This window comes from Musa acuminata, chromosome BXJ2-9, assembly GCF_036884655.1.
Source record: "Musa acuminata AAA Group cultivar baxijiao chromosome BXJ2-9, Cavendish_Baxijiao_AAA, whole genome shotgun sequence".
NCBI classification, from domain to species: domain Eukaryota; kingdom Viridiplantae; phylum Streptophyta; class Magnoliopsida; order Zingiberales; family Musaceae; genus Musa; species Musa acuminata.
This window is the reverse complement of record NC_088346.1, coordinates 35,749,087-35,775,608: the sequence shown is the minus strand read 5'-3', so window position 1 is coordinate 35,775,608 and position 26,522 is coordinate 35,749,087. Positions and strand designations below refer to the sequence as shown.

Below are 26,522 nucleotides of genomic sequence, written 5' to 3'. Positions count from 1 at the left end.
AGTGCGGCCTCAGTCTATGTTTGACCCTACCTGCTCATCCCTGCTCCACAAAGAAGAATCATATCTCCCAGTAATCATTAGTATATTGACACCCAATCTCCAATAGTAACCCAGTTCAATCCCCCTCCCCCGTCACAATCATATCATCAACAACCAGGCCCGCCGCGCTATGACCTGTCTCCCACCAAAAAGTCAACCCTCTTTGACCTCGCCTAAAAGCCTACGAACAAACAACAGTAATAATTCTTCTCACAGATCGTTCATCTGCTACATCGTAAACAAATGTAAAAACTTTGGGGAAAAAATGAATCTGTAACATCTAATTCTTTAAAGAAGTAATAATTTTTCAAAGTGTGGGACCCATCTGATTCGGGGTACGTGTCGCCTTGTCAGGCGCCCGATACTGCTTTTAATATCACCCACCGGCTTCCGATCCCCGATTCCCCATTTAGTAAAATGGCATTTATAACCAGAAAAATTGGAAGATGCATTATAAATCCTGCACATTAATCACTTCGTTTACATACCTCGCTATAGATCGATAGGATAATTTCATTTGCCACTTATTTTGAGCGTTCAACGATGCCGGAAATATATTTAGAAGCCTTCTAAGGGATAGTGTGGTTCATTAAATTCCTCGATCCAACCTTTTTTCTTTTATCCGCATTATTTTTATACAAGAGTTCCTAATTTTGTGAAAAGAGAAAATTAAAATGATAGGGCCGACGTGGTAATAACGAGGAAGAATTAGGGGCAAACCGTCATTTGAACCTACCCAAGTCGACCAACTTTCTTGACCGGTTCCGCGCGAGCGCAGCTCCTACGGGCAGGTTCCGGTGTTGGATCAAGTTCCCAGGGCTCCGGAGAACGCCGGAGAATCCCGACTCTGCAGGTTGGCTTCGCCGCGCTTCTGGCCCGAAGCTAACCGGCGGGCTTAGGCAGATGGAGAAGCCCGAGACGGCGCCGACGGCTCCGTGGTTAGCCGCGAACTGTCGCTTCGGCCTTAAATTCGACCGCCGCCACTCATCACTGTAGTACCCGCTGACGTCTTCGTTCTCCATCGCCGGCGACATTCCACTCTTCACCGCGCGGCACGACCTCGGCGCCCTCCACGGCGGAGGAGCCTCCTCCTCCGCGGCCGACCAGAGCTGAGACTTCTTCTTCTTCTTCCAACGGCCGCGGATCAGCGCCGAGAACCAAGAACCAGAGGCCGAAATCTTGGGAGCTCCCAAAGCGGTCTCCGCCTCCTCTGACCTGCGATGCCCAAACAGGGTCCTCAAAACGGAGAACCTCTGCGTCCGCCCGCCGTCGATCTCGCGGAGCCTGTCGCAACCGGATGCCGCGCTGAAGGTTGGGCCTACCTGGGGGGTGCTGAAGAACCACTGGTAGTGGTGGTGAAGGCGGGGATGACCAGGGGAGGCGTCAGATCCGACGGACCTGCGATGGGCGACGTAAGGAGAGACGGATCGGTGGAACACAAGGGGAGGCTGCGGAGGCAGCGGCCACGGTGGGTCCGATCTCCAGCGGCCGTAGTTGTAGTTGATGGAGGACTCGTTCTGGGCGGCGATGAGGGCAAGAAGTCGCTCCCGGAGGCAGGAGGCACAGACGCCAGCGTCGCACACGCTGGGGTGACTCTTGCACGTCATCGCTCAGCCGCCTCAGCCACCTCGTCGTTGCTGATCCCCCGCCACCCTCCTCCTCCTCCCCCTCCCCTTACTGATCTTGCCATTGACGACGCTCCTCTCCACGTCCCAACTAAATCTGACGAAGTAGGGTTGGAGAGAGTCGGGGATGATGCGCTCTTCCTGCCTCGCCCGTTTCCCAAATCAACCAACTGGAGTTCTTATATGCAAAATTTTGTTGACATGTTCCCCCGAAATAGTTTTATCCTGCCCAATAACGCAGCGTGACAAGTGGGTCCCACGATGCTGTTGGTTATTACTTGGACATCTCATTCTTGTTTCAGGATAAGTCACTAGTACCTGAGGAACAGGATATCTCTGGGCCATGTGCCGCTCGCACGAAATGCTGCAACTAACTTAGTTGAATGACGGCCGGAATATCAATAACACTTGTCTACTCGTTCGCCGTCCCCGGCAGTCGTACCTTTTGCTGATTGAAGAACATCTTAAGGCCAAAATGGGACCCAGCGAGTTATTGCCCCTCTTTGTAGGCTTCTGTTACCGGAGAAGACTTGGCGCGACCACGTCGACGGTGGAACGTATACGGCGTACGGGATACAGTATTCGTCGAGGAAGAGGATCCCGAGTGATGTCCGTCTGATATTGAACGGACGTTGGATATGGCACGAATACCGAAACTGGGTTCGGCGTTGAGGACCGCACCGATGCCAATTTAATTCATTGGGTGGCAGTACCTTTCGCTGACATTGCCATGTCGCACAGACAACATGAAAACAACGTACGCTTAGATTGCAACCAAATTAGATCTATCCGATTGGAGCATTATGCACACAAGATAGGCTGTCTATTAAATGCGCCACATCCTGGACCATCACCCGCAATTGATTCCTCGGTCATTTGTGTCTCACCAAATGGTCCAAAGTACGTCTACTTTGGTTTAATGTGATCAATTTAATAGATTTAATCTCGATGGTGTCTGTTCTATACATCGTCAATATCCTTTAATATACTTGTGAAATAACTATGATGTTCCTTTTTGGAATTGATTCAAAAAGATGTGGAATTGTTCTTTATATATTCTTATATGACTTTCGTATTTATTATTATTCGACATTTTAACCGTAACCTTTCAAAAAACTAAAAGAGCAACAATAGCAACAATAAGAGCAAGGGGAGAGAAAAGACGATGTGAGTGATCTTCATCAACTAACTCAAATGATTGATGATTTGAAGGAGATATCCATGCTCTAGTGCGCATCTTCTTCCTCACAAAACTTGGTGTACTCCTTGGATCCCATCAAAGATTTTACTTCGGATGGGTCACTGGGTCGAACCTTGATCATCCATCCATCTTCATATGGGCTGGAGTTGATCTGAACAAGAGAATCAAGGGAATAATTCGACGAGGTCATGTTCATTTCAGCTGCTGTTTCCAGTATGAATCACTGCAAAGATTGAGTTGTCTGATGGATGAAACTTGAGGGAGGCGGAGCTGCAGGAATTACCAGGCCAGGGGTTTCAGTGAGCCTGGTGTTGATCTCAATGACTTCACCCGAGACAGGGGAGTTGACGTCGCTTGTTGCTTTGACACTCTCCACTGCTCCAAAGCTGCTCCCTTTTGCCACAGCTGCGCCGGACTCAGGCAGTTCCACGAAGACCACCTCTCCAAGATGGCCCTGATCAGCAAACACAGCATGAGTAAACCATGATTTCTCTCTCTCTCTCTCTCTCTCTCTCCACAAGAAAATAGTAGCAGTCAATTGAAATAGCCTGGCAATTTTTTTCATCCACATAATAAGGTTGGTGCTGTTGACGCTGGAAAGTATTTTTAAATTTCTTAAATGAAAACAAGCAGTATGGAGGATAAATTACCTAAATAATAAGAAATTCTAACACAAGATAGTTATTTTGTAACCCAAGATATATAAATGTACATATATACATATATATATACATATATATATATATATATATACATATACATATATATATATATATATATGTATATATATATACATATATATATATATATATATATGTGTGTGTGTGTGTGTGTGTGTGTGTGTGTGTGTCACCAAAAATTTGATATTAGTTTGGTAAAAAAATTGCTTTTAAGATTTTTCTCTATTAAATTTTGAAAGATTGGAAATTCTTGAAAATTAAAAATTGATTGCTCCATATTATCCCAAGACTTCTCTAATTATCTCGAAAGGTGGAGGAAAAAATATCAAGTTCATATGGAAGAATAAACAGAAGGTTTTAAGTTTTCGGATTGGATTGATTTAGGAGAATTTTATTCACTGTACTTTGTTATGTTTAAGAGTAAAAAAATTTAAGTTTTCTTTGTGAATATAAATAGAAGGTATCAAACTAGGTAAAAAAAAATTCACTATGTTTTAATTCGTTTTCATTATTGATTATATTAATTAAGGGTGTTTTTCAGCACAAAACTTTTTCCATTACATTTTGGACAAACTTTGTACAGAATTTATCATTAAAATGAAAAAGACTAAAATTTTGAGAAGCCACTCGGAAAGCAGAAAAAATGAGATCCAAATATGTTCTTGGATGCAGGAGAAAAAGGTTTTAGTAGCACCTGGGCGTGATCGGTGATGCCGACGGTCGCCACAGATCCCTCCTGCTTCACCCACTCGTGAGAACCAGTATACTTCAATCCTTCGATAACTGCAGTCAAACGTGACAATTCTCATGATATCTCTTTGATATAGAATGCAAAACAGACTTCATTGTTTAACCAGTCTTCACTGATGAAGTTCTCAGTGAGGACTCCGAGAGAACAAGCTGGCACAGAATGCATTCAGTTTCTGCAAACTCTCTCCATGCAAATGGAGAAGAATCCCACATCCTTGAAGAACACTTCTCAGTGGAGTGAAGGGCAGATGCTGCAGGCGGTAAGAGTTTCTTACCGGAGGAGAAACTCCTAAAGATGGAGAAAGCAGGGAAAGCAGGTCTGCTGCTACTGCAGGAGATCCTGAGTGCATTGGCAGTAGAAGAAGCCCACAACTTGAGAGCCATCGTATCTCCTTACTTCCTCCTTTCTTCAGTTTCCTCCTCCTCACTTGTAGTTGGAGCAGAACATACAGGGATAGAGGATGGTTGGATTATGATGGGTTGGATGACTGGTGGATATTCATAGCCTCATCCTTGACAAAGAGGATTATAAATTGCCAATAATTGAGCTTTTCTACCACCTATTTTATCATTTCATATCATCTAAATGTGAACTTGGAATTTTGTGTTATTGCCTTGTGCAGCATGTGATTAATTTGTCAAGTTGTAGGATGATGATGGCTTCATATTTTACCAAAATGAGCAAATCAAGTGTCACCTACTGAAACACATAATGGAAAGTCATGCATAACAAAACTTGGGATGGACAATACTTTTTGTTAATCTTCTCTTATCTTGTAACATTTCTTGTGCTCCTCTTGTTTGATACATATATGTTTCCTCTTGTTTCTTGTTGCTTCACCTCAAGTTCTGTAGGTACAGCCTTGTGTCTCTTGTCAAACCATTGATGCAAACATATTCTTTGGTCTCTCCTTATTCTTCTTTTAACTCCTTGATATCACCCAAACTTGATGCATCAGGAGACAACAGAGAAGTGATCATTGGGATGAAATTAATAAGCCAATTAAGAACTATTCATAAATGGGATTATAAAGTATATTATAACTTCGAGTCACCATTAAGTTATGTCTAGCCGTATATCATGTTAGTGTTTGATCCTAAATTATATTCAACTTTGATTAGTAAAAGAATTTATAACATCCTCATTTATTCCTATATCAAATGTGATAAGATTTAAATTAATTTATAAGAAAGATATTGTACTATATATATATATATATATATATATATATATATATATATATATATATAATAAATCATCTTTTATTCCCTTCCCAAGAATTACAAGATCTCTCTCTCTCTCTCTCTCTCTCTCTCTTGCAGTCAAGACTTCTTTCTTGAGAAAAAGGCAACCTGCCGCCGACCGATGGAACAAAAAGGACTCACCACATCACCTCTGTCTTTTTACAATTTACAACCTTGTCTGGATTGGAGACAGAGAGACGGAGATGGAAGGAATGATGTGCTTCTTGTGAGAGAGGGGATGGTGGGGGAAATGGGAGGATTAACTTGACTCCTCGTCAGACAATTACTTGCCTTATTCTTCTGCTCCTTTCTCTACACCCCCCATCCCCCTACCATTCATTTCCCGAAGCTCTCGAAAAACTCAAATCGATAGTATCTTCTCTTCCATCTCCCTGGCTCCCATGGTATCCTCGAAACCCAAGTAAGCATCCTCTTCTAAAGCGATCTCTCAGAGCTTCTCCCTCTAATCCTCTTGTTCAAGCTGCCATCTTTCTCAGTTGTTTATGGTTTTCTTATAGCATTCGCGTCAGGGTTTTGGCTCAAATATGGCAGTTTTTGTCTTAAAATGTTTGCTTGGGAAAGTCGATCTGTTTCTGTTCTGTGTTGTTTGATTTTGTGAACGAGCTGCAAATTTTAGCATATATGATCAGTACCTGCACCTGCTGCATTCTGTTGTTAATCTGGATGATCGTGACTAATTGTGCCTAATCTGAATATGGTGTTTGTAGGCCATTGCTTTTGCTGGTTACCTGGCGATTTTAGCATCTTTTTATTGTTTACTATTGCTTGTTCTTCTTCAAACTGCCATCTTTCTCAGCATTTTAGGATAGCATTTTGCTTCAGGGTTTTGGCTCAGATATGATACATTCTGTCTTCAAATTATTGGTCCATTTCTGTTGTGTCTTGCTTGATCATGCGGTCAAGCAATTTTTAGCCTGTGTGTGTCAACAGGCCTTCACCTGCTGCAATCCGGTTCTTGTGAATTTGGATGCTCTTGACTAATTAATTAATTGTGCCTGATTTGAATGTGGTTTTTCTAGTTACCGCATTGGTATCACTGGTTACCGCAGGGTTTCAAGCATCAAGATGCTTCTTTTATTGTTTACTATTGCATTTGCACTTGATTTGTGTATTTAATTCTCTTTGGCTAATAAGTTTACCGAATATGATTTTAGTTTACTAAATCTATGACTTAGTTTCTTCTTTGCTTCAGTAGATCTGATTTTGCTGTGGAGTCTATGGTAGAGATACTGATACATGTAAATGTAGAATAATAATCTGTATATGGGATTATCTTGCATTATTTTTCTCATGTGGTGGTTTAATGATGTGGGTGTGTAAGAAAGCCTTGATATATCTGATCTTAAACAGATCCAACCTATCTGTGGCTTCAAACGGCAACACGACACCAGCAAAATCCAAGGGTAGCAAAGTAGTCTGGAATGGATCTACCGAGTCAGCATCTGTCTGGTTCACCTTCTCCAGTGAAAAGGGCACCTTTTTTTTTGCCAAATGTATCTTCACCTGTGCTGAAGTCATCTTCTCCTGTGCCAAAGCCACACACTTTCTTGAAGCGACCACCAAAATGGGTGGACTCCAAGCAACCAACTAAGACCAGCACAAGTCCTGAAGTAGGAATGCAAAACATCGCATGCTAGGCCCAGGTCTTCTTTTGTCTGCTGATTCTTTTTCGGTGTCTTTTTTTATTGTTTTAAGATCATAATCTTGGTTGTAGAACCCACAACGAACATTGAAAGGCTCGAGCTACAAGAAAAGTTGGATGCCATTGCTGAAGATTTAAAGAAAACAAGGGCGCAATTGGCTTTTGTCGAGCAGGAGAAGGTCCAGGCTATCGAGGAGTTGAATGAAGCTAAGAGATTGACCAATGAGACAAATGAGAAACTCGCGGCCGCAATTGTTTCTAAGAAGATGATTGAGGATCGCTTGGAGGTTGAGAAGGTTCGGGCCGATGAGTTGGAACAAGAGAGCATTGAAGGTGCACGAAAAAAGGAGGAGCATCAAAAGGAACTCGAAAGCGTCCGAAATCAACATGCTCTGGATGGTTCAGCGCTGCTGTCGATGACTCGGGAATTCCAAAAAGTGAAACTTGAGTCAACTAATGCCAACATTGCAAAGAACACTGCCCTGAGCAAAGCAGATTGCTGAAACGAATGGACAAAAGGTGGATATCTTGTCGAAAGAAGTGAGCCATTTGAAGTCCTTTGTTTGATTCCAAGCTGTATAATATGAACAAAGAAGCAGCAGCGATGATTAGGAAGTTGAATGTGTTAGATTTTATGACCGATAAGATATATAATATAACTAATTGGATTCTATTGAAATATTTTAGTTAATAGAACAGAAGTCTACTTAAAGTATGATTCCTTAGGAGATAATCTTGATGGGAGAAAATCTCCTAATATTTTATCCTAGACCCTCTGTGCTCTCGTCTATAAATAGACAGGACCTCTAGGGACTGAGGGCATGCACAGATGCACATCTCGCACATCTCACAGCAAACATAGTTAAGGGATTACAGTTTTTCTCTCAACTCTTTCCTAAATCAATCTAGGTGGTATCAAAAGGTGCGCATCGTTAAACTAGAGATTACAGTTTTTCTCTCAACTCTTTCCTAAATCAATCTAGGTGGTATCAAAAGGTACGTATCGTTAAACTAGATCTAAGTATTTGATTTCAATTCTAGCATAAAGGTTATTTTCGTATTTAATATAATATATTACAGATTTTTATGCTTACAATTGGTATCAGAGCTCAGGTTTTTGAGATCAAATATATTAGATCTATTATTTTGTATGATTGATCCTTTTTCTCTATGATCGACCTTGCTGCGAATCTGTTGATGGTAAAGCTACACTGAGCAGCATACATGTCGCAGCGTAGCAAGCGGTAGCCGTACGCGGGCATCACAGTGCCCATTCGACGGCCGACCGCACACGGCCAGAACCCGACCATGCGACGGTCGGCCGCACGTAGGCAGACAGCCTAGGCGACGGTCGCGCGTGGGTAGGTCATGCATAAGCGACGGCCGCGCGCTGGCAGCAGCCACACGCGGGCAGGAATCACCGCAATAGTAGCGGTCACACGCTAGCAACAACCGTGGCCATCCATGCGCGTCGTCCGCACGTAGGAAAGGCCGTAGCGGCCACGCCGCACGCACAGACATGAATCACCGTAGCGGTCGCGCGCGAGCAACGGCAGCGCCACACGTGCAGGCGACGGTAGCAAGGCAGATTAGGGTTTTTGGCATAATTATGGTTTTGCCCTCGAGGCTAGGGTTTTACAAAATTACAGTTCTACCGCTTGCAAAATTTGTAATTCCAGTTTATATTCTGTCAACATATTTATAGTTTTGCCCTTGGGTCTAATTTCTGCCAAATTATAGTTCTGCCCTTCATAAATCATATATTTTCGATTTATATCCTATCAAATATTTACAGTTTTATCACTATGAAATTGAGAAATTTGGTTTATATTCTTAATTATAAAATTGATAAATATGACTTATTATAATTATGATTGAATTTAATCATGATTATATTTTGACTATTTGATTAAAAAATATAAATTATGGTTTGGTTTTATAGTTTGCTCATATGAATTATTGATTATACATGTGGTAAATAAAATCAAAACCCAATTTTTGTTTTTGGAATTTTATTTACTTATTCACATGTATATATTTGAAATTATGAAATAATGTTTACCTTTCACATTAAGGCATGATTTATTTGTTATCATGATTATCATATGAGTTTTCTTTTGCTGATTAATATTCAATAATTATTATGGTTATTATTCTATTATTGAACTACTTAGCATTAATGTTCAATAATTATTCGGATTGTTATTCTATTATTGAACTACTTAGCATTAATATTCAATAATTATTATGATTGTTATTTTATTATTGAACTACTTAGCATTAATGTTCAATAATTATTATGATTGTTATTCTATTATTAAACTACTTAGCATAAATTAAAGAAATTTGATGAATATTATTTGTAATTCATCTCCCTAAGTTTTATTTGACTTGTAACTGCCAAAGTGGCTTGGAATGATAGACTTTTGTGATATGAATTACAATAAAAGTTTTATCATTTATAGGACATTTTAAATTTTATTTTATATTATTGTATTGGTCTTGTAGCCACCAAAGTGATTTAGACTAATAACTTATAAAATAATATTAAGGAATTAGTCCTAAATGATATTAAGAAAATAATATTCATAATGACACATATAATTAGAAGATTTAGATAATCCCAAAAGAGAATCTAATTCAAATAATTATGTGATGGGGTATGATGATACTGTTTTGGATATCCTTGCAGTTTAGGGTTGTATACCCAAAGGTAACAATACTATTCCACAAGGATGGTATCAGTCCTCCATAAATGTTCTTGAATAAACACTACATATGCCAATATTTCACCTAAAACTGTAATATAGATTATATCAATAGTTTATTCATTTTTTATAAACTCAAAGTATTAATGTTATTTTATATTTTTGCAGTAGTACTTCTGCCTATACATTCTTATACTTCTAATGTCCCTATACTCTCTGGATCAAATTATTCAGAATGGTTAGAACATATGAAATTTACATTGGGTATATTAGATCTTAATTTATCATTACTTGTTGAAAAGCCTACAAACTTAATTGATGAAAGATTGTAGAATAAGTTAATGAAATGAAGGCTTGGGAAAGATCTGATAGCTTTAGTTTAATGTTCATAAGAATGTCGATTGCAAATAACATAAAAACTTCATTACCGATTGCAACTAGTGCACAAAAATATTTAAAGGTTATTGAAGACAGAAGTGTGATTCAAAAGTAACTTCATTTTGAACTCGTAAACAAGATTTTGCGTTCTATTTCTAAGAGGTGGGATTCAAAAGTAACTGCAATACAAGAAGCAAAAAACCTAAACAACTTACCACTTGAAGAACTAATTGGTTCATTGATGACATATGAAATGGTGCACAATGCACATGATGAACATGTTGAACACAATCACCTTCCAAAGAACAGGAAGGATTTGAAATTCTGGACAAATGAATGCCACTTGAGCGATGACTCAAGTGATGAGGACAATGATGAACAAAACAACCTTCCAAAGAACAGGAAGGATTTGGGACATAGAACATTTGAAGACCCCTCGAGCATAAGCTCAAGTGATGGTGAACTTAAACTACAAATTAAACGAAAATTAAAAGGCAAAAAGAATGGAACTACTTGCTTTAAACGCAAGAAGAAGAATAAAAATTGGGATGAATCGAGCTCCTCCGAAGAGGAGAAAGTCAACAAAAGCGAGGCGGCAAACTACGCCTTAATAGCCTACGACGTTGAGGTAATTAAAATGCCTTTGGTTTATTTTGAAATTACTTGATGCTTTTATGATGTATTTTCTTTTTTAGTTTAGAATTAATTTTCTTGAAAATTACATGTTCAAAAATAAAAATACAAAAATTATGATCATGCTTGTAATTTCGAAAATGATAATATTACATATCTTATGATAAACAAACAAAATGATTTTGATTGAAAATATGAAATCAGAGTTAAAAAACAATAATGTGTTTCATGGTGATGTCCATTGTTATTTCTCGATTTTGAGTATATTAAATCATGTTTAATTTGAAATTATGATTAATGAGTTTTATCAAAATCATGATCATGATTTGTCAAATTAAAATAATAGGAATGATGATTCGGAATCATATAATAATGAGTTTATATGTTTTAAAAAATATACGATGATAATGATGCATGCAATGATGAAACATTCATGATAAAATAATTGTTTTGACATTCAAGACTTGAATTTTCATCAATGCTATTTACCTTTATCATAATTTAGAACTTAAATTAAAGGGTCTTCCCTTCTTTTTGACAATGACAAAGGGGGAGCAAAACATGTTTGAGAGCTAATTTGCTAGCTCTTATAATTCAAAAAAAGGGAGAAAGAAAATAATTACACTTCTCAGGAATTGCTATCTTGAACATCACCAAGAAGTGCTATCTTACAAATCTCAAGATGCACAAATACAAACATGCAAAATTTGTAATTTTGCACATCATTAAAATTTATGATGCTCATGCATGTTCTAAAATGTTATAAGATTCACTAGCTTGCATGATGTAGAACTTGCTATATTGAACATCACCAAGAAATGATATCTTGCAGAAGAAAAAAGTTAACTTGCACATGTAGCAAAACTTATATTTCAAGAAGCAAGAGTTGCTTTCTTGAACATCTCAAAATTACTAGCTTGCGTGTCTTAAAATTGTAAACTTACCATCGTACTACCATGATGATGAGCATGTCTTATCTTCATGATTGTATTTGAAAAACTATGGCAAAAATACGTCCTAATGATTGAACGTGTTAAAATTATTTTTCGAACCTTCTTGATTGAATGATCGAATCACTTGATTGGCATAATGATTTTACACAATTACATGTTGGAAATTATGTGCTTGAATACAAAACTTCCATGATAACAAGCATGCTTTACCTTCAGGATTGTAATTGAATATCTATAGCAAAACCTTGTCCGAATAGAAGAAAGAGTCAAATTTCATTTTCGGATTCTCTTGAATCTAACATATCAAGTTCACTCTCTTCCAAACTTAACAAGCATATGTCATATCAAGTTTAGTTCATATCATTGATTTTTGACATATGTAATTAACTAGCAAATACATCTCTCATACACATATCATGTGAAAAATATTTTTTGAGAAATGGATTTGATGAATATGGATGAAAGTGTTTTTACTTGCAAGGATTTATTTCACATATATATCTTGGTCCTTGTAAAAATGAAGCATGATTTAATCTCTCATCGAGTCTAACTTCACTCGAAGTAAACTCACAAATAGCATGTATCACAAATAGTCTTCCTCCTTCATGCAAAAAGATAATAACAGATAAAAAAAAAAGGGAAGAAGTTTTCAAAGATATCTCCATGTCATGTTTTCCTTGAGATGTTTGATATCCTATCACTCACTGTTGGAAAATGACATGAACCTAGTTATGACATGAATAACAACAAGCACTTATGCTTAAAATTTGCTTATATCGTTCTCCATTTTGTTGATAACAATGGGGGAGAAATATATGAATTGATGCTATGAACACTGATGCTATGCTTGCATCATCAAGAGATATATGAATTGATATGATTGCCATATTTGCAATGCTTGCATCATTAAGAGATATATGAATTGATGCTATGATTGCCAAACTTGCATTATGCCATGTTTGCATCATGCGTTAAGATATCAAGAACTTGTATCGTAATTTTACGCGTTGATATCTTACCATGTGATGAAATGCTACAATTGATAAACACTTGAAATGTTTGCGTTATGATATCAAAAGCTTACATCGCAATTTTTCATTTTGATATTTGATATTAGCAAACTTGCATGATGATAAAACTTGATACTATGTTTTTCATGCAATGAGTTGAATCTATATCACAAACGATTGATTGTAATACTTCTCCTTTTTGTTGATGACAAAAGGGGAGAAGTATGTTGATGAAAGTATGTTGATGACATGACATGTGATGCATAAGTTTATGCATATGTTCATGTTGACGTGTTGCAAGTATTCATGATGAATATTGCAATGACTTGAATTCAGTTTGAATTCAAGGTTCTATCAATATGGCATATTGATAGGGGGAGTTTGTTTAAATTCTGGGAGTTAAGTTTAACTCCGTCATCAAGTGGTTGTCATCATCAAAAAGGGGGAGATGGTTGAATATCGTATTTTGATGATGAAACTACTTGATATATGTTTATGATTTAATCTGCGTTTTGAGTGACGCAGGATGCTTCGATCAGGATGAGACAATTAAAGCAGGAAAATCATGTTGTGTCGAAGGAACATGTCAGAAGATTGGACGTCGAGCCGGTGAATCGGTCTACGTATCGACAGAAGGCTTCGGGCCGTGGACTCGGGCATCGGGCCAAGAAGAGCGGGTATTGTGCAAAGGATATCGAAGTTGCGGAGTCAACTGGCCGATTGGGCAATAGGCTGCAGGAGAGGACGATGCGCCGAAGAATCGGACGAAGCGTCGAGGGACCAATGACATGCCAGACAACTTGGTTAAATTGCTTAGGATTAATTGTCTCGATCGAAGATTTGTTTTAATTGTGCAGGATTGACTATGATAACGATGAAGACATAAAGCGATACAAAGTGTCGGAGTTAAGCGCAAAGGATTTGTTGCGAGTTCGAGAGTTCGACGGAAGTCCGAAGGTTCGTCGGGAATGCTACCGGAGCTCGCCGAGAAAGATCAGAGCTTGCCGAAGAAGCTCGTTGGAACTCGTTAAGATCAAATCATGAAGTCTAGGAGCTTGCCGGGAGTCTGCAGAATGGTTTCTGAGAGTTCATCGGAAGACCGCCGGAAGTTTGCCGGAAGCTCGCCATAAGAAGTCTTGACTTGCGGACTTTGTAATAGCTTAGAAAATGTCTTTAAATTCATAGTTAGCACGTTAATTAGGATTAGGATTAGGTGTTAATCCTATAACCCAAGTAGGGGCCAATTAGGCCCAAGTTCGGACTGGTTTGGACCAAGTTTGGAGCCAAACCAAGTGAGCTGAAATAGTGAAAGAGGTGGCACCGCCAGTGTTGGAGGTGGCACCGCCCAGGAGAGGATCTCCCAGCGAAGCTGGGCGGTGCAATCGCCCCAGGCAGGAGGTGCCACCGCTTGGGCTCAGTCTCCGAGCGAGACTGGGCGGTGCAACCTCCCCTGACAAAGGTAGCACCGCCTGAGCTCGGTCTTCGAGCTCTGGCAAGAGAGGTGCAACTGCCTCAGTCAGGAGGTGGCACTGCCTGGGGCTCAGTCTCCGAGCCAGACTCAGGAGGTGCAACCGCCCCTGACAGAGAGGTGCAACCGCTTGGGCTCAGTCTCTGAGCTCTGCCAAGCGGTGCAACCTCTCCAGTCAGGAGGTGCAACCGCATGATCCCGGAATTCCGGGATTTGATCGTTTTGAGCTCCAAATTTGAACTGGGTTGGGGCCTATAAATACCCCCCACCCATTCAGCACAGAATACATATAGATAGACACCGAAATCTTGATCTTTTCTGTGATTCTTAGAGCTCAAAATTGTGGTTAAGGCCTAAAGTTCTCCTCCCTCTGTTCTTCAATTTTTGAGTTGTAAAGAGAGGAGAGAAAGGTTCTGTAAGGGTTGTCTCCTGAGCCCGTCAAAAGTGTTAGGATCGAGAGCACTAAGAGGGGGGGGGGGTGAATTAGTGCAGCGGAAATCTTATAATAATTTAAAAACCAAAAGCTGCGTTCGTTCAAAAACTATTATGATGCAAAAGCAAATTCTCAGTTTGTATCTAAGTGCAGTTTGCGTCTAAGCGCAGATTGCGTTTAAGCGCAGTTTTGCGTCTAAGCGCAGTTTTGCGTCTAAACTCAGATTTACGTCTAAATGCAGATTTATGTCTAAACGCAGTTTTACGTCTAAACGCAGTTTTACGTCTAAATGCAGATTTACGTCTAAACGTAGATTTATGTCTAAACGCAGATTTACGTCTAAACGCAGTTTTACGTCTAAACGCAGATTTACGTCTAAACGCAGTTTTACGTCTTAGACGCAGATTTACGTCTAAACTTTGAAACTTGTTTGTATACTCGCAGAAGGCAGTATGCAGTTGAAATCAAGACGTAAACGTGAACTGAAATCTGATGATTGAGCGAGGAAAGCCGATTTACGTCTGAATACAGTTTTACGTCTAAATGTTGAAACTCGTTCGTAAAATCGTAGAGGACAGATTGCAGTTATTAATAGGATTAAAATGTAAGCGTAAACTGCAAAGAAGCTCGTTCGTAAAAGCACGGAAAACAGTTCTGCAGAATCAAACGTAAACGTAAACTGTAATGTATGAAAATACGAGTTTACGTCTGAATGCAGATTTGGAAGAACAGCACTTAGAACTTGTTCGTGAAAGCGCTGAGAGCAGTAGTGATGAGGGAGGTTTGCAGTAATGATAAAGTGCTCGAAAATAAACGCAAACCAGAGATTTAGAGTGGTTCGGTCAGCCTTGACCTACTCCACTTTTGGCTTCCTCCACCGATGAGGTTGCCGACGTCAACTAGGTGCCTTCCTTCAATGGGCGAAGGCCAAACTTCCCTCTTACAATTTCTCTCCTTTTGACAGGCTTAGGAGACAACCTTTACAGACCTTTCTCTCCTCACTTTACAATTGAAAACTTGAAGAACAGAAGGAGGAGACTTAAAGGCTTTACAACACTTTTGAGCTCTTAGAATCACAGAAAAGATCAAGATTTCGGTATAGGTCTGTATCTTTTCAGTGCTGAATGGGTGGGGTATTTATAGGCCCCAACCCAATTCAAAATTCGAGCTCAAAACGATCAAATCGATCAAATCCCAGAATTCTGGGATCAGGCGGTTGCACCTCTCGACTGGAGAGGTGGCACCGCCTGGCAGAGCTCGAAGACTGAGCTCTGCCGATTGCTTCTCTCTGCCAGAGCTCGAAGACTGAGCTCGATGGTTGCATCACCTGGCAGAGCTCGAAGACTGAGCTTGGTGGTTGCATCACCTGGCAAAGCTCGAAATCTGAGCTCGGTGGTTGCATCACCTGGCAGAGCTCGAAACTGAGCTCAGGCTGATGCACCTCTCTGCCAGAGCTCGAAGACTGAGCTTGGTGAATGCATCACCTGGCAGAGCTCGAGACTGAGCTCAGGCTGATGCACCTATCTGCCAGAGCTCGAAGACTGAGCTCGGTGGTTGCATCGCCTGGCAGAGCTCGGAACTTGAGCTCTGGCGGTGCAACCTCTTGGCTGGGGCGGTTGCACCTCTCAGCCTCGCAGCCCTGGCGGTTGCACCTCCTGGCTGGGGCGGTTGCACCTCCCAACCCCACAGCCCAGGCGGTTGCACCTCCTAGCTGGGGCGGTTGCACCTCCCAACCCCACAGCCCAGGCGGTTGCACCTCCTGGCTGGGGCGGTTGCACCTCCCAACCCCACAGCCCAGGCGGTTGCACCTCCTGGCTGGGGCGGTTGCACCTCCTGGTGCAATCAGGGTCCGAATGGTTCACTCCATTCGGCCCACTTTGAATCTTTTCAGGGGCCCAATTGCCCCAAGATTAAGCTAATGGGATCACCTCCCATTTTCATGCTTAATCATCATGCTAACTACGATTAACTCTAAGACAACTTCTGCAGCTTTGCTCCGATGCGTCAATCGCTTCTTCCGGTGAGTTTCCTGCCAACTTCCGTCGATCAACCGATAACCCTCGGTGATCCTTCTGCGGACATCCGGCATACTCCTGGACTTTGCGACGATCCACTTGGCGAGTTCCGACGAGCTTCGCTTGGCAAGCTTCTGGACTTCTCGGATCTGTTCTCTCTGAACCTCCGACGACCGTCCGAACTTCCATCGAACTCTCGAACTCCCAACGTGATCATGATCTTGACTCCGGCGCAACTCCTGCTGCTTGTCTTACTCTCATCGTAGTTAATCCTGCACACTTATCTCAACACATAGATTAGATAACAAATGACAATTGACTTCATCATCAAAATCCGAGATTCAACAATCTCCCCCTTTTTGATGATGACAATCAATTGATAAAGGAGTTGTCCTTAACTCCCCCTATCTATATGCCATAGTTGAGATAAGTCAACATTGAATTCAAGACCTAAGAATTCAAGTGACGTATTGATAAGTTAGATCAGTTAAACTTATCAATGCTCCCATCATGATGCCTATCATGATGTATCTCTTCAAGAATTATGTCAAGGCATGACATACATCATCAAGTTTGTATGATAGTGTTTGTAACCATTCATCATGTAATCATATAAAGCTACGAAGGACTTTTTACATGATGCTCACATTTGAGATTTTCTAGTAAGTTTGCATTTTCTTCACAATATCAAATCACGATATGATGCAAACTATAGTACATGTTCACATATCTCTTGGTGATGCAAGGATGGCATAACATTGTTTATAGCATCACTCAAGTATTTGCAACTATGACATAGATATGATTATGACAGTTCAGCTATGACATAGTGTTTATCAATTCATATTTTTCTCCCCCTTTGTCATCAACAAAAAGCATGATAGCATTATCAAGCATATAAAGGAAGTCATGACACATATATCTCTTTATTGTTTTTGCTTGACGGAGGAAAGTCATTTTCCAAAGAGTTTTTCATAAGAGTGTACGGGAACATCCTATTTTTAGCATACAACCCGAAAAATGAACTTCTTACATGCATTGGGTTAAAAATATTTGTCACATAATTTGCAACATGTTATTTGATCAAGCGTTGTCAAGGCATGTAATAGTAATAACATTCGAAAAATAATTTTGATGTAGTAACACAATTATTTCAAGTGCAGCATTATATCATATTGCATAGCAGGATTTTTATTTCAGCAAGTGTAGCATTGCATCACATGGTAAGATATCAGCTCGTATGATGCAAATTTTTGTTTGATACATAGCATGATAGCAATCATATTAGCAATAGCAACCATATCAATGTCATACTGCTGACTTATCAACTTACATTGGTATGTTGCTTCATATTTTCAAGGCATAGGCTTTTAAACCTTTTTAGTTTCAGTGCAAAAACCGAGATAAACAACAAGAGATGTTTGCAAATATGCTTACACAGACAAAGATAACCATATCAGGGTAACATATGTACAGCATATCAGGTAACCATAAAGACAAAGTCCTTCATGAATAACATAAGGAGTTTACAACATGTCATATCAAAAACATCAGATGTTTATACAAGCTTATTCATGAGGTGGAAGATTAAAGTGCCTAAGTAAAGAGTCAAATTGTCGATGGATTTGTTGTAGCTCGGTTAGGATTTGATCTTGTCGAAGTTCAAGCCGTTCTTGTCGTTGCTCAAATCGGTCCATCCGAATCCCGATATCTTCGATGGATGATGTGTGAGTTTGCTCAACCGGATGTGTTTCCTCAAAGGGACAGATCGGAGGAGAGTGGGTACTCCTAAAGACTGGGGTTTCCGGCTCTGGTTCAGGTTCAGGTTCAGGCTGAGGGGGATCAGTTCTTCTAGGCATTCTAACCCAGTTACCGTTTCTATAGTGACATCTTAGTCGGTGAAGTAGATTTTTGTTTATTATGCTGAATCTATCTGATTTCATTACTTCTTCTTCTAGTGGTATTTGAATGTCGTAAGCTTTCATTATTCTAGTAATAATTCCACCATATGGGAGCATCATATCTTTCGTAGATAATTCCAACATGTTTTGTTGGATCAGATAGCCAAGACAAATGTCACGTTCTTTCATAATTAGGTACATAATTCCTAATTCCAATTGACTCACTTCATCATGATGGTATTGCTTAGGAAGAATTATACTAGTCATGATATGATGAAGTATCTTAGTGTTAAAGGGCATTAGATGTTCACAACTTTTAGGAATAGATTCTACGTTAGGATTGGCAATGATTGTTCCTAAGGCTTCAACGTAGGATGTTTCAATAGTTTTTTCATCCCATGATCCTTTGAAGTAAAGTCCTATGCTTTTCATGGGAATACCTATCATATCACAAATGAATCTATCAGTGATTGAGATGTGTTGTCCTAAGAGATAGGTTGATATCCTTTCTTCATCATCTTTTTGCATGTTGTTATAAAACAATCTAACTAGTCTAGGATAAATGGGTTCGTTGATCTGCAAAATGGGAAGTAGATTTAGGTTTGCAAACCAATGGATAGTCTCTACATCTCTTAGTTCATTCAGATCTACGTATTTTCCCTTATTGATGCTTCTTAGTTCGAAGGAGAGAAATTTTTCAGCATGGTTTTTGGAATCAAAAAGAGTGAGATCAAACTCTTCTACTACTCTCCTCTTTCCCTTGTCTCTTGAGGATCTTCTAGATCCCATTACTACTGCTGTTTAGAGGGATGATGATGAGCTAAAGTAAATGAAGAACAAAACAGAATTTAAGAGCTTCTTAGAGAGTACCTTTGTGAAATCTTCAAGAGAAGGAAGGATTCTTGATGTTTTGCTCCGAAATAAGAGGTATTTGGAAGGCTTAGAGGAGTGAAATGGGAATGGAGGAGACTTGGAAGAGTAGAGGAGGAAATGGGGGTGAGTTGGGGTCGGTTCCTCAGCCGGCCCTAGCGTGATTTTAAAGAGCAGAGCTGCTGGCGGTTGCACCTCTGGCTGGAGCGGTGCAACCTCTGGCAACCCGTGATAGCTGGAGGTGCAATCGCCAGCTGGAGAGGTGCCACCGCCTGCAGCAGGTGAGCACTTAAGATGATTTGATTAGGGAGCCTTTGCCTTGAGGAGAGTTTCAGAGCAATTGATGTTTGTTACATGATTTCGTATGAGTCTTTATTTAAGGAAGAAGCTCTTTGTAAGATAGATCTTTTAACGTGCGTACGTATGTTTGTTTGGTGTCCCTTTTAAGATCATGACATATTTAGTTTCTACAAGAATTAATTCGTAGATGAACAGGTTTTGAAGATCAGGGGGGTATGTGAATTTGGATATGATATATTTCTAATTGTATCGTATTTGTGATTTCATAGCTTCCACTTGTTACTTAAGCGTTGCGAGTCCCTTTTTGATTCTTGGTTTATGACCATTGAGAGTCAAGGAGCAGAACATTATTTCTTGCTCCGGCCTAGACTTTTAATGTTTTTATAGGAACGGATGATCTTTAGGAACCCATTTGCTTTTGGGTGCCTCATAAATAGATCTACATTTTCTATCATGTTGCATAGAGTTTATCATGGTTCCTTTAGGAACCCAAATCAATTTGTTTGGACTTATTTTCTTGAATGGACAACAATGTATCTTGTGTCCAGATTTGCAACAAAAGTTGCACTTGGTTTGGTGTTGAACGTGTAAGATGGGGCCTTTTACAAAGGTAGTTGGATTTCGGTGAGGACTCCTCACAAATCCAATCCCACTTCTTTTGGGAGCATGACCCTTGTTTGTAAGGATCATGTTTAATGACTTGCTACTAACCTTGAATTTCTTCAAGGTGTCCTTAAGTAGCAAGTTTTCTTTTTGTATAGTTTCTAAATCATGACATTTGATACATGACTTTAAACTATCATGATGTTCGACTTTTAATTTATCAAACTCACAAGTAAGATTATCATGTACCTTTTTTAGCAACTTGTATTTTCTATTTATAACTTTGCATTCATCAAATAAATCATGGAAGGCATTTAGTAATTCATCGAAAGATAAATCAGCATCTAATAAATCCGTTACCTCCTCTTCAATGGCCATAAAGGCGTAATGAGCAACTTGCTCGGTGTTGGACTCCTCTTCCTCAGATGCGCTCGAATCATCCCATGTTGCTTGGAGCGCCTTCTTCTTTGTTGTTCTTTTCTTGACTTGGGGACAATCACTTTTGTAGTGTCCCGGCTTTTTACATTCGTAGCAGATTACTTGGTCCTTCTTGGGTTCAAGTTTATTTTTCACATCGTTTTTAAACTTGTTTCTTTTGAAGAATTTCTTAAACTTTCTTGTCAAAAGTGCCAAGTCATCGTCACAATCCTCATCACTTGAGTTTTCTCTCAAGTGGCATTCAGAAGTTTTAAGTGCCATATCCTTCCTGTTCTTTGGAAGGATGTCTTCTTGCTCTTCATGAGCTTTGCAGGTCATTTCGTAGGTCATTAATGACCCGATTAGTTCTTCAAGAGGGAAATTTCGCAGATCTTTTGCCTCTTGAATGGCGGTGACTTTAGGATCCCAACTCTTAGGAAGGGATCTTAGTATCTTATTAACAAGCTCAAAATCCAAAAAGCTCTTTCCGAGTCCTTTTAGACCGTTGACGACATCCGTGAAATGGGTAAACATGTCGCCAATGGTTTCACTCGGTTTCATTCGGAAAAGTTCAAAAGAATGCAGCAACAGATTGATTTTTGACTCTTTCACTCTACTTGTGCCCTCGTGGGTCACTTCAAGTGTGTGCCAAATATCAAAAGCGGTTTCGCAAGTTGAAACACGATTAAACTCGTTTTTATCAAGTGCGCAAAATAAGGCATTCATAGCCTTTGCATTAAGAGCGAAAGCCTTCTTCTCCAAATCGTTCCAATCGATCATTGGAAGAGAAGATTTTGAAAATCCATTTTCAACAAGGTTCCACAGTTCAAAATCCATAGAAATAAGAAAGATCCTCATTCGGGTCTTCCAGTAAGTGTAGTCCGTTCCACTGAACATGGGTGGACGTGTAATCGAATGCCCCTCTTGGTTTCCGGCGTATGCCATCTCTCTTGGGTTTTAATCCTTTAGAGAGTTAACCTTGCTCTGATACCAATTGTTAGGATCGAGAGCACTAAAAGGGGGGGGGGTGAATTAGTGCAGCGGAAATCTTATAATAATTTAAAAACCAAAAGCTGCGTTCGTTCAAAAACTATTATGATGCAAAAGCAAATTCTCAATTTGTATCTAAGTGCAGTTTGCGTCTAAGCGCAGATTGCGTTTAAGCGCAGTTTTGCGTCTAAGCGCAGTTTTGCGTCTAAACTTAGATTTACGTCTAAATGCAGATTTATGTCTAAACGCAGTTTTACGTCTAAATGCAGTTTTACGTCTAAACGCAGATTTACGTCTAAACGTAGATTTACGTCTAAACGCAGATTTACGTCTAAACGCAGTTTTACGTCTAAACGCAGTTTTACGTCTAAACGCAGATTTACGTCTAAACGCAGTTTTACGTCTTAGACGCAGATTTACGTCTAAACTTTCAAACTTGTTTGTATACTCGCAGAAGGCAGTATGCAGTTGAAATCAAGACGTAAACGTGAACTGAAATCTGATGATTGAGCGAGGAAAGCCGATTTACGTCTGAATACAGTTTTACGTCTAAATGTTGAAACTCGTTCGTAAAATCGTAGAGGACAGATTGCAGTTATTAATAGGATTAAAATGTAAGCGTAAACTGCAAAGAAGCTCGTTCGTAAAAGCACGGAAAACAATTCTGCAGAATCAAACGTAAACGTAAACTGTAATGTATGAAAATACGAGTTTATGTCTGAATGCAGATTTGGAAGAACAGCACTTAGAACTTGTTCGTGAAAGCGCTGAGAGCAGTAGTGATGAGGGAGGTTTGCAGTAATGATAAAGTGCTCGAAAATAAACGCAAACCAGAGATTTAGAGTGGTTCGGTCAGCCTTGACCTACTCCACTTTTGGCTTCCTCCACCGATGAGGTTGCCGACGTCAAATAGGTGCCTTCCTTCAATGGGCGAAGGCCAAACTTCCCTCTTACAATTTCTCTCCTTTTGACAGGCTTAGGAGACAACCTTTACAGACCTTTCTCTCCTCACTTTACAATTGAAAACTTGAAGAACAGAAGGAGGAGACTTAAAGGCTTTACAACACTTTTGAGCTCTTAGAATCACAGAAAAGATCAAGATTTCGGTATAGGTCTGTATCTTTTCAATGCTGAATGGGTGGGGTATTTATAGGCCCCAACCCAATTCAAAATTCGAGCTCAAAACGATCAAATCGATCAAATCCCAGAATTCTGGGATCAGGCGGTTGCACCTCTCGACTGGAGAGGTGGCACCGCCTGGCAGAGCTCGAAGACTGAGCTCTGCCGATTGCTTCTCTCTACCAGAGCTCGAAGACTGAGCTCGATGGTTGCATCACCTGGCAGAGCTCGAAGACTGAGCTTGGTGGTTGCATCACCTGGCAAAGCTCGAAATCTGAGCTCGGTGGTTGCATCACCTGGCAGAGCTCGAAACTGAGCTCAGGCTGATGCACCTCTCTGCCAGAGCTCGAAGACTGAGCTTGGTGAATGCATCACCTGGCAGAGCTCGAGACTGAGCTCAGGCTGATGCACCTATCTGCCAGAGCTCGAAGACTGAGCTCGGTGGTTGCATCGCCTGGCAGAGCTCGGAACTTGAGCTCTGGCGGTGCAACCTCTTGGCTGGGGCGGTTGCACCTCCCAGCCTCGCAGCCCTGGCGGTTGCACCTCCTGGCTGGGGCGGTTGCACCTCCCAACCCCACAGCCCAGGCGGTTGCACCTCCTAGCTGGGGCGGTTGCACCTCCCAACCCCACAGCCCAGGCGGTTGCACCTCCTGGCTGGGGCGGTTGCACCTCCCAACCCCACAGCCCAGGCGGTTGCACCTCCTGGCTGGGGCGGTTGCACCTCCTGGTGCAATCAGGGTCCGAATGGTTCACTCCATTCGGCCCACTTTGAATCTTTTCAGGGGCCCAATTGCCCCAAGATTAAGCTAATGGGATCACCTCCCATTTTCATGCTTAATCATCATGCTAACTACGATTAACTCTAAGACAACTTCTGCAGCTTTGCTCCGATGCGTCAATCGCTTCTTCCGGCGAGTTTCCTGCCAACTTCCGTCGATCAACCGATAACCCTCGGTAATCCTTCTGCGGACATCCGGCATACTCCTGGACTTTGCGACGATCCACTTGGCGAGTTCCGACGAGCTTCGCTTGGCAAGCTTCTGGACTTCTCGGATCTGTTCTCTCTGAACCTCCGACGACCGTCCGAACTTCCGTCGAACTCTCGAACTCCCAACGTGATCATGATCTTGACTCCGGCGCAACTCCTGCTGCTTGTCTTACTCTCATCGTAGTTAATCCTGCACACTTATCTCAACACATAGATTAGATAACAAATGACAATTGACTTCATCATCAAAATCCAAGATTCAACAAAAAGGAGTGAAACTGTAAAAGGGCAGTTGGCCTTCGCTTATTGAAGGAAGGCCTCTAGTTGACGTCGGTGACCTCGTCGGTGGAGGAAGCCAAAAGTGGAGTAGGTCAAGACTGACCGAACCACTCTAAATCTTTGGTTTGCTTTTACTTTGAGCACTTTATCATTACTGCAAACCTCCTACATAGCTACTGCCCTCTGCGCTTTTATGAACGAGTTTCTAAATGCTGATCTTTCCGAATCTGCATTCAGACGTAAATCGATGTTTTCGTACAATCTTTACATTGCAGTTTACTTTTACGTTTTGATTCCATTTATAACTGCAAACTGTCTTCTGCGCTTTTACGAATGAGTTTCTATGTTTTAATCTTTTCAAAACTACGTTTAGACGTAAAACTGCATTTAGACGCAAACTGTGTTTAGACGTAAAACTGTGTTTAGACGCAAACTGCGTTTAGACGTAAAACTACGTTTAGACGTAAACTGCGCAAACTGCGTTTAGACGCAAACTGCGTTTAGACGTAAACTACGTTTAGACATCAAACTGCGTAAACTACGTTTAGACGTAAAACTGCATTTAGACGCAAACTGCGTTTAGACGTAAAACTGCGTTTAGACGTAAAACTGCGTTTAGACGCAAACTGCATTTAGACGCAAACTGTGTTTAGACGTAAACTGTATTTAGACATAAACTGCGCTCAATCTTAAGTAATCTTAGAATCGGCTTTTACATCGAAATCATTTTTATCGAACGAACGCAGCTTTCATTTTTAATCGCTGAAAGATTTCCGCTGCACTAATTCACCCCCCCCTCTTAGTGCTCTCGATCCTAACAATTGGTATCAGAGCCCGGTTTTTCTCATTTCGGATTTACACCCGGTAGAGATGGCTCTGAATGGCTTTCAAGAGGGCTTTTCGGTCTTTCGTCCACCGTTGTTTAACGGATTGGACTACACTTATTGGAAAACTCGAATGAGAGTTTTCTTGATATCTACGAATTTAGATTTATGGAATATCATTAAAAACAGTTTTCAACTTCCCTCCAAACCGATGAACGAATGGTCGGATTTGGAGAAGAAGTATTTTTCTTTAAACGCAAAGGCTATGAATGCCTTATTTTGCGCTTTGGACAAAAATGAGTTCAATCGGATTTCTACGTGCGAAACGGCTTTTGACATTTGGCGAACACTTGAAATCACGCACGAGGGAACTAGTAGAGTCAAAGACTCGAAAGTTAACTTTTTATTGCATGATTTTGAGCTTTTTCGAATGCAACCAAGCGAGACTATAGGCGACATGTACGCACGTTTCACAGATGTCGTCAATAGTTTAAGAGCTCTTGGAAAATGTTTTTCGGATTTTGAACTCGTAAACAAGATTTTGCGTTCTCTTTCTAAGAAGTGGGGTTCAAAAGTAACTGCAATACAAGAAGCTAAAAACCTAAATAACTTACCACTTGAAGAACTAATTGGTTCATTGATGACATATGAAATGGTGCACAATGCACATGATGAACATGTTGAACACAATCACCTTCCAAAGAACAGGAAGGATTTAGAACTCTGGACAAATGAATGCCACATGAGCGATGACTCAAGTGATGAGGACAATGATGAACAAAACAACCTTCCAAAGAACAGGAAGGATTTGGGACATAGAACATTTGAAGACCACTCGAGCATAAGCTCAAGTGATGGTGAACTTAAACTACAAATGAAATGAAAATTAAAAGGCAAAAAGAATAGAACTACTTGCTTTAAATGCAAGAAGAAGAATAAAAATTGGGATGAATCGAGCTCCTCCGAAGACGAGAAAGTCAACAAAAGCGAGACGGCAAACTACGCCTTAACAGCCTACGACGTTGAGGTAATTAAAATGCCTTTGGTTTATTTTGAAATTACTTGATGCTTTCATGATGTATTTTCTTTTTTAGTTTAGAATTAATTTTCTTGAAAATTACATGTTCAAAAATAAAAATACAAAAATTATGATCATGCTTGTAATTTCGAAAATGATAATATTACATATCTAATGATAAACAAACAAAATGATTTTGATTGAAAATATGAAATCAGAGTTAAAAAGCAATAATGTGTTTCATGGTGATGTCCATTGTTATTTCTCGATTTTGAGTATATTAAATCATGTTTAATTTGAAGTTATGATTAATGAGTTTTATCAAAATCATGATCATGATTTGTCAAATTGAAATAATAGGAATGATGATTCGGAATCATATAATAATGAGTTTATATGTTTTAAAAAATAT

General features: G+C 40.2%; 2 protein-coding genes and 1 long non-coding RNA gene across 3 annotated transcripts; 1 reads left to right on the top strand and 2 right to left on the bottom strand.

The window, feature by feature from the left end:
• Window positions 1–447: 447 nt before the first annotated feature.
• LOC103974215 (uncharacterized) lies at window positions 448–1,809 on the bottom strand. Its single transcript, XM_009388982.3, has one exon. The coding sequence runs from the start codon at window positions 1,644–1,646 to the stop codon at window positions 762–764; it is 885 nt and encodes a 294-aa protein (XP_009387257.2). The 5' UTR covers window positions 1,647–1,809; the 3' UTR covers window positions 448–761.
• Window positions 1,810–2,685: 876 nt separating this feature from the next.
• Window positions 2,686–4,780, bottom strand: LOC103974216 (glycine cleavage system H protein, mitochondrial-like). Its single transcript, XM_009388983.3, has 4 exons — window positions 4,571–4,780; window positions 4,240–4,328; window positions 3,149–3,319; window positions 2,686–3,016 (listed from the first exon to the last, which is right to left on the bottom strand). Exons 1-4 carry the CDS (start codon window positions 4,677–4,679, stop codon window positions 2,891–2,893), a joined length of 495 nt encoding a protein of 164 aa, XP_009387258.1. The 5' UTR covers window positions 4,680–4,780; the 3' UTR covers window positions 2,686–2,890.
• Window positions 4,781–5,642: 862 nt separating this feature from the next.
• Window positions 5,643–7,841, top strand: LOC108951848 (uncharacterized). The gene is made up of 3 exons (XR_001976413.2): window positions 5,643–5,961; window positions 6,912–7,204; window positions 7,276–7,841. It is a non-coding gene; the product is annotated as an uncharacterized LOC108951848 (long non-coding RNA).
• Window positions 7,842–26,522: the final 18,681 nt, after the last annotated feature.

What these genes read in the sequence shown, in the direction of transcription:
- LOC103974216 (XM_009388983.3), bottom strand. Translation starts at nt 4,679, where the DNA reads ATGGCTCTCAAGTTGTGGGCTTCTTCTACTGCCAATGCACTCAGGATC. An exon ending in CTTTAGGAGTTTCTCCTCCG is followed by an intron (nt 4,329 to 4,570) that starts GTAAGAAACTCT and finishes GTTTGACTGCAG; the next exon opens with TTATCGAAGGATTGAAGTAT. An exon ending in TCACTGAAACCCCTGGCCTG is followed by an intron (nt 3,017 to 3,148) that starts GTAATTCCTGCA and finishes TCTCTTGTTCAG; the next exon opens with ATCAACTCCAGCCCATATGA.
- LOC103974215 (XM_009388982.3), bottom strand. Translation starts at nt 1,646, where the DNA reads ATGACGTGCAAGAGTCACCCCAGCGTGTGCGACGCTGGCGTCTGTGCC.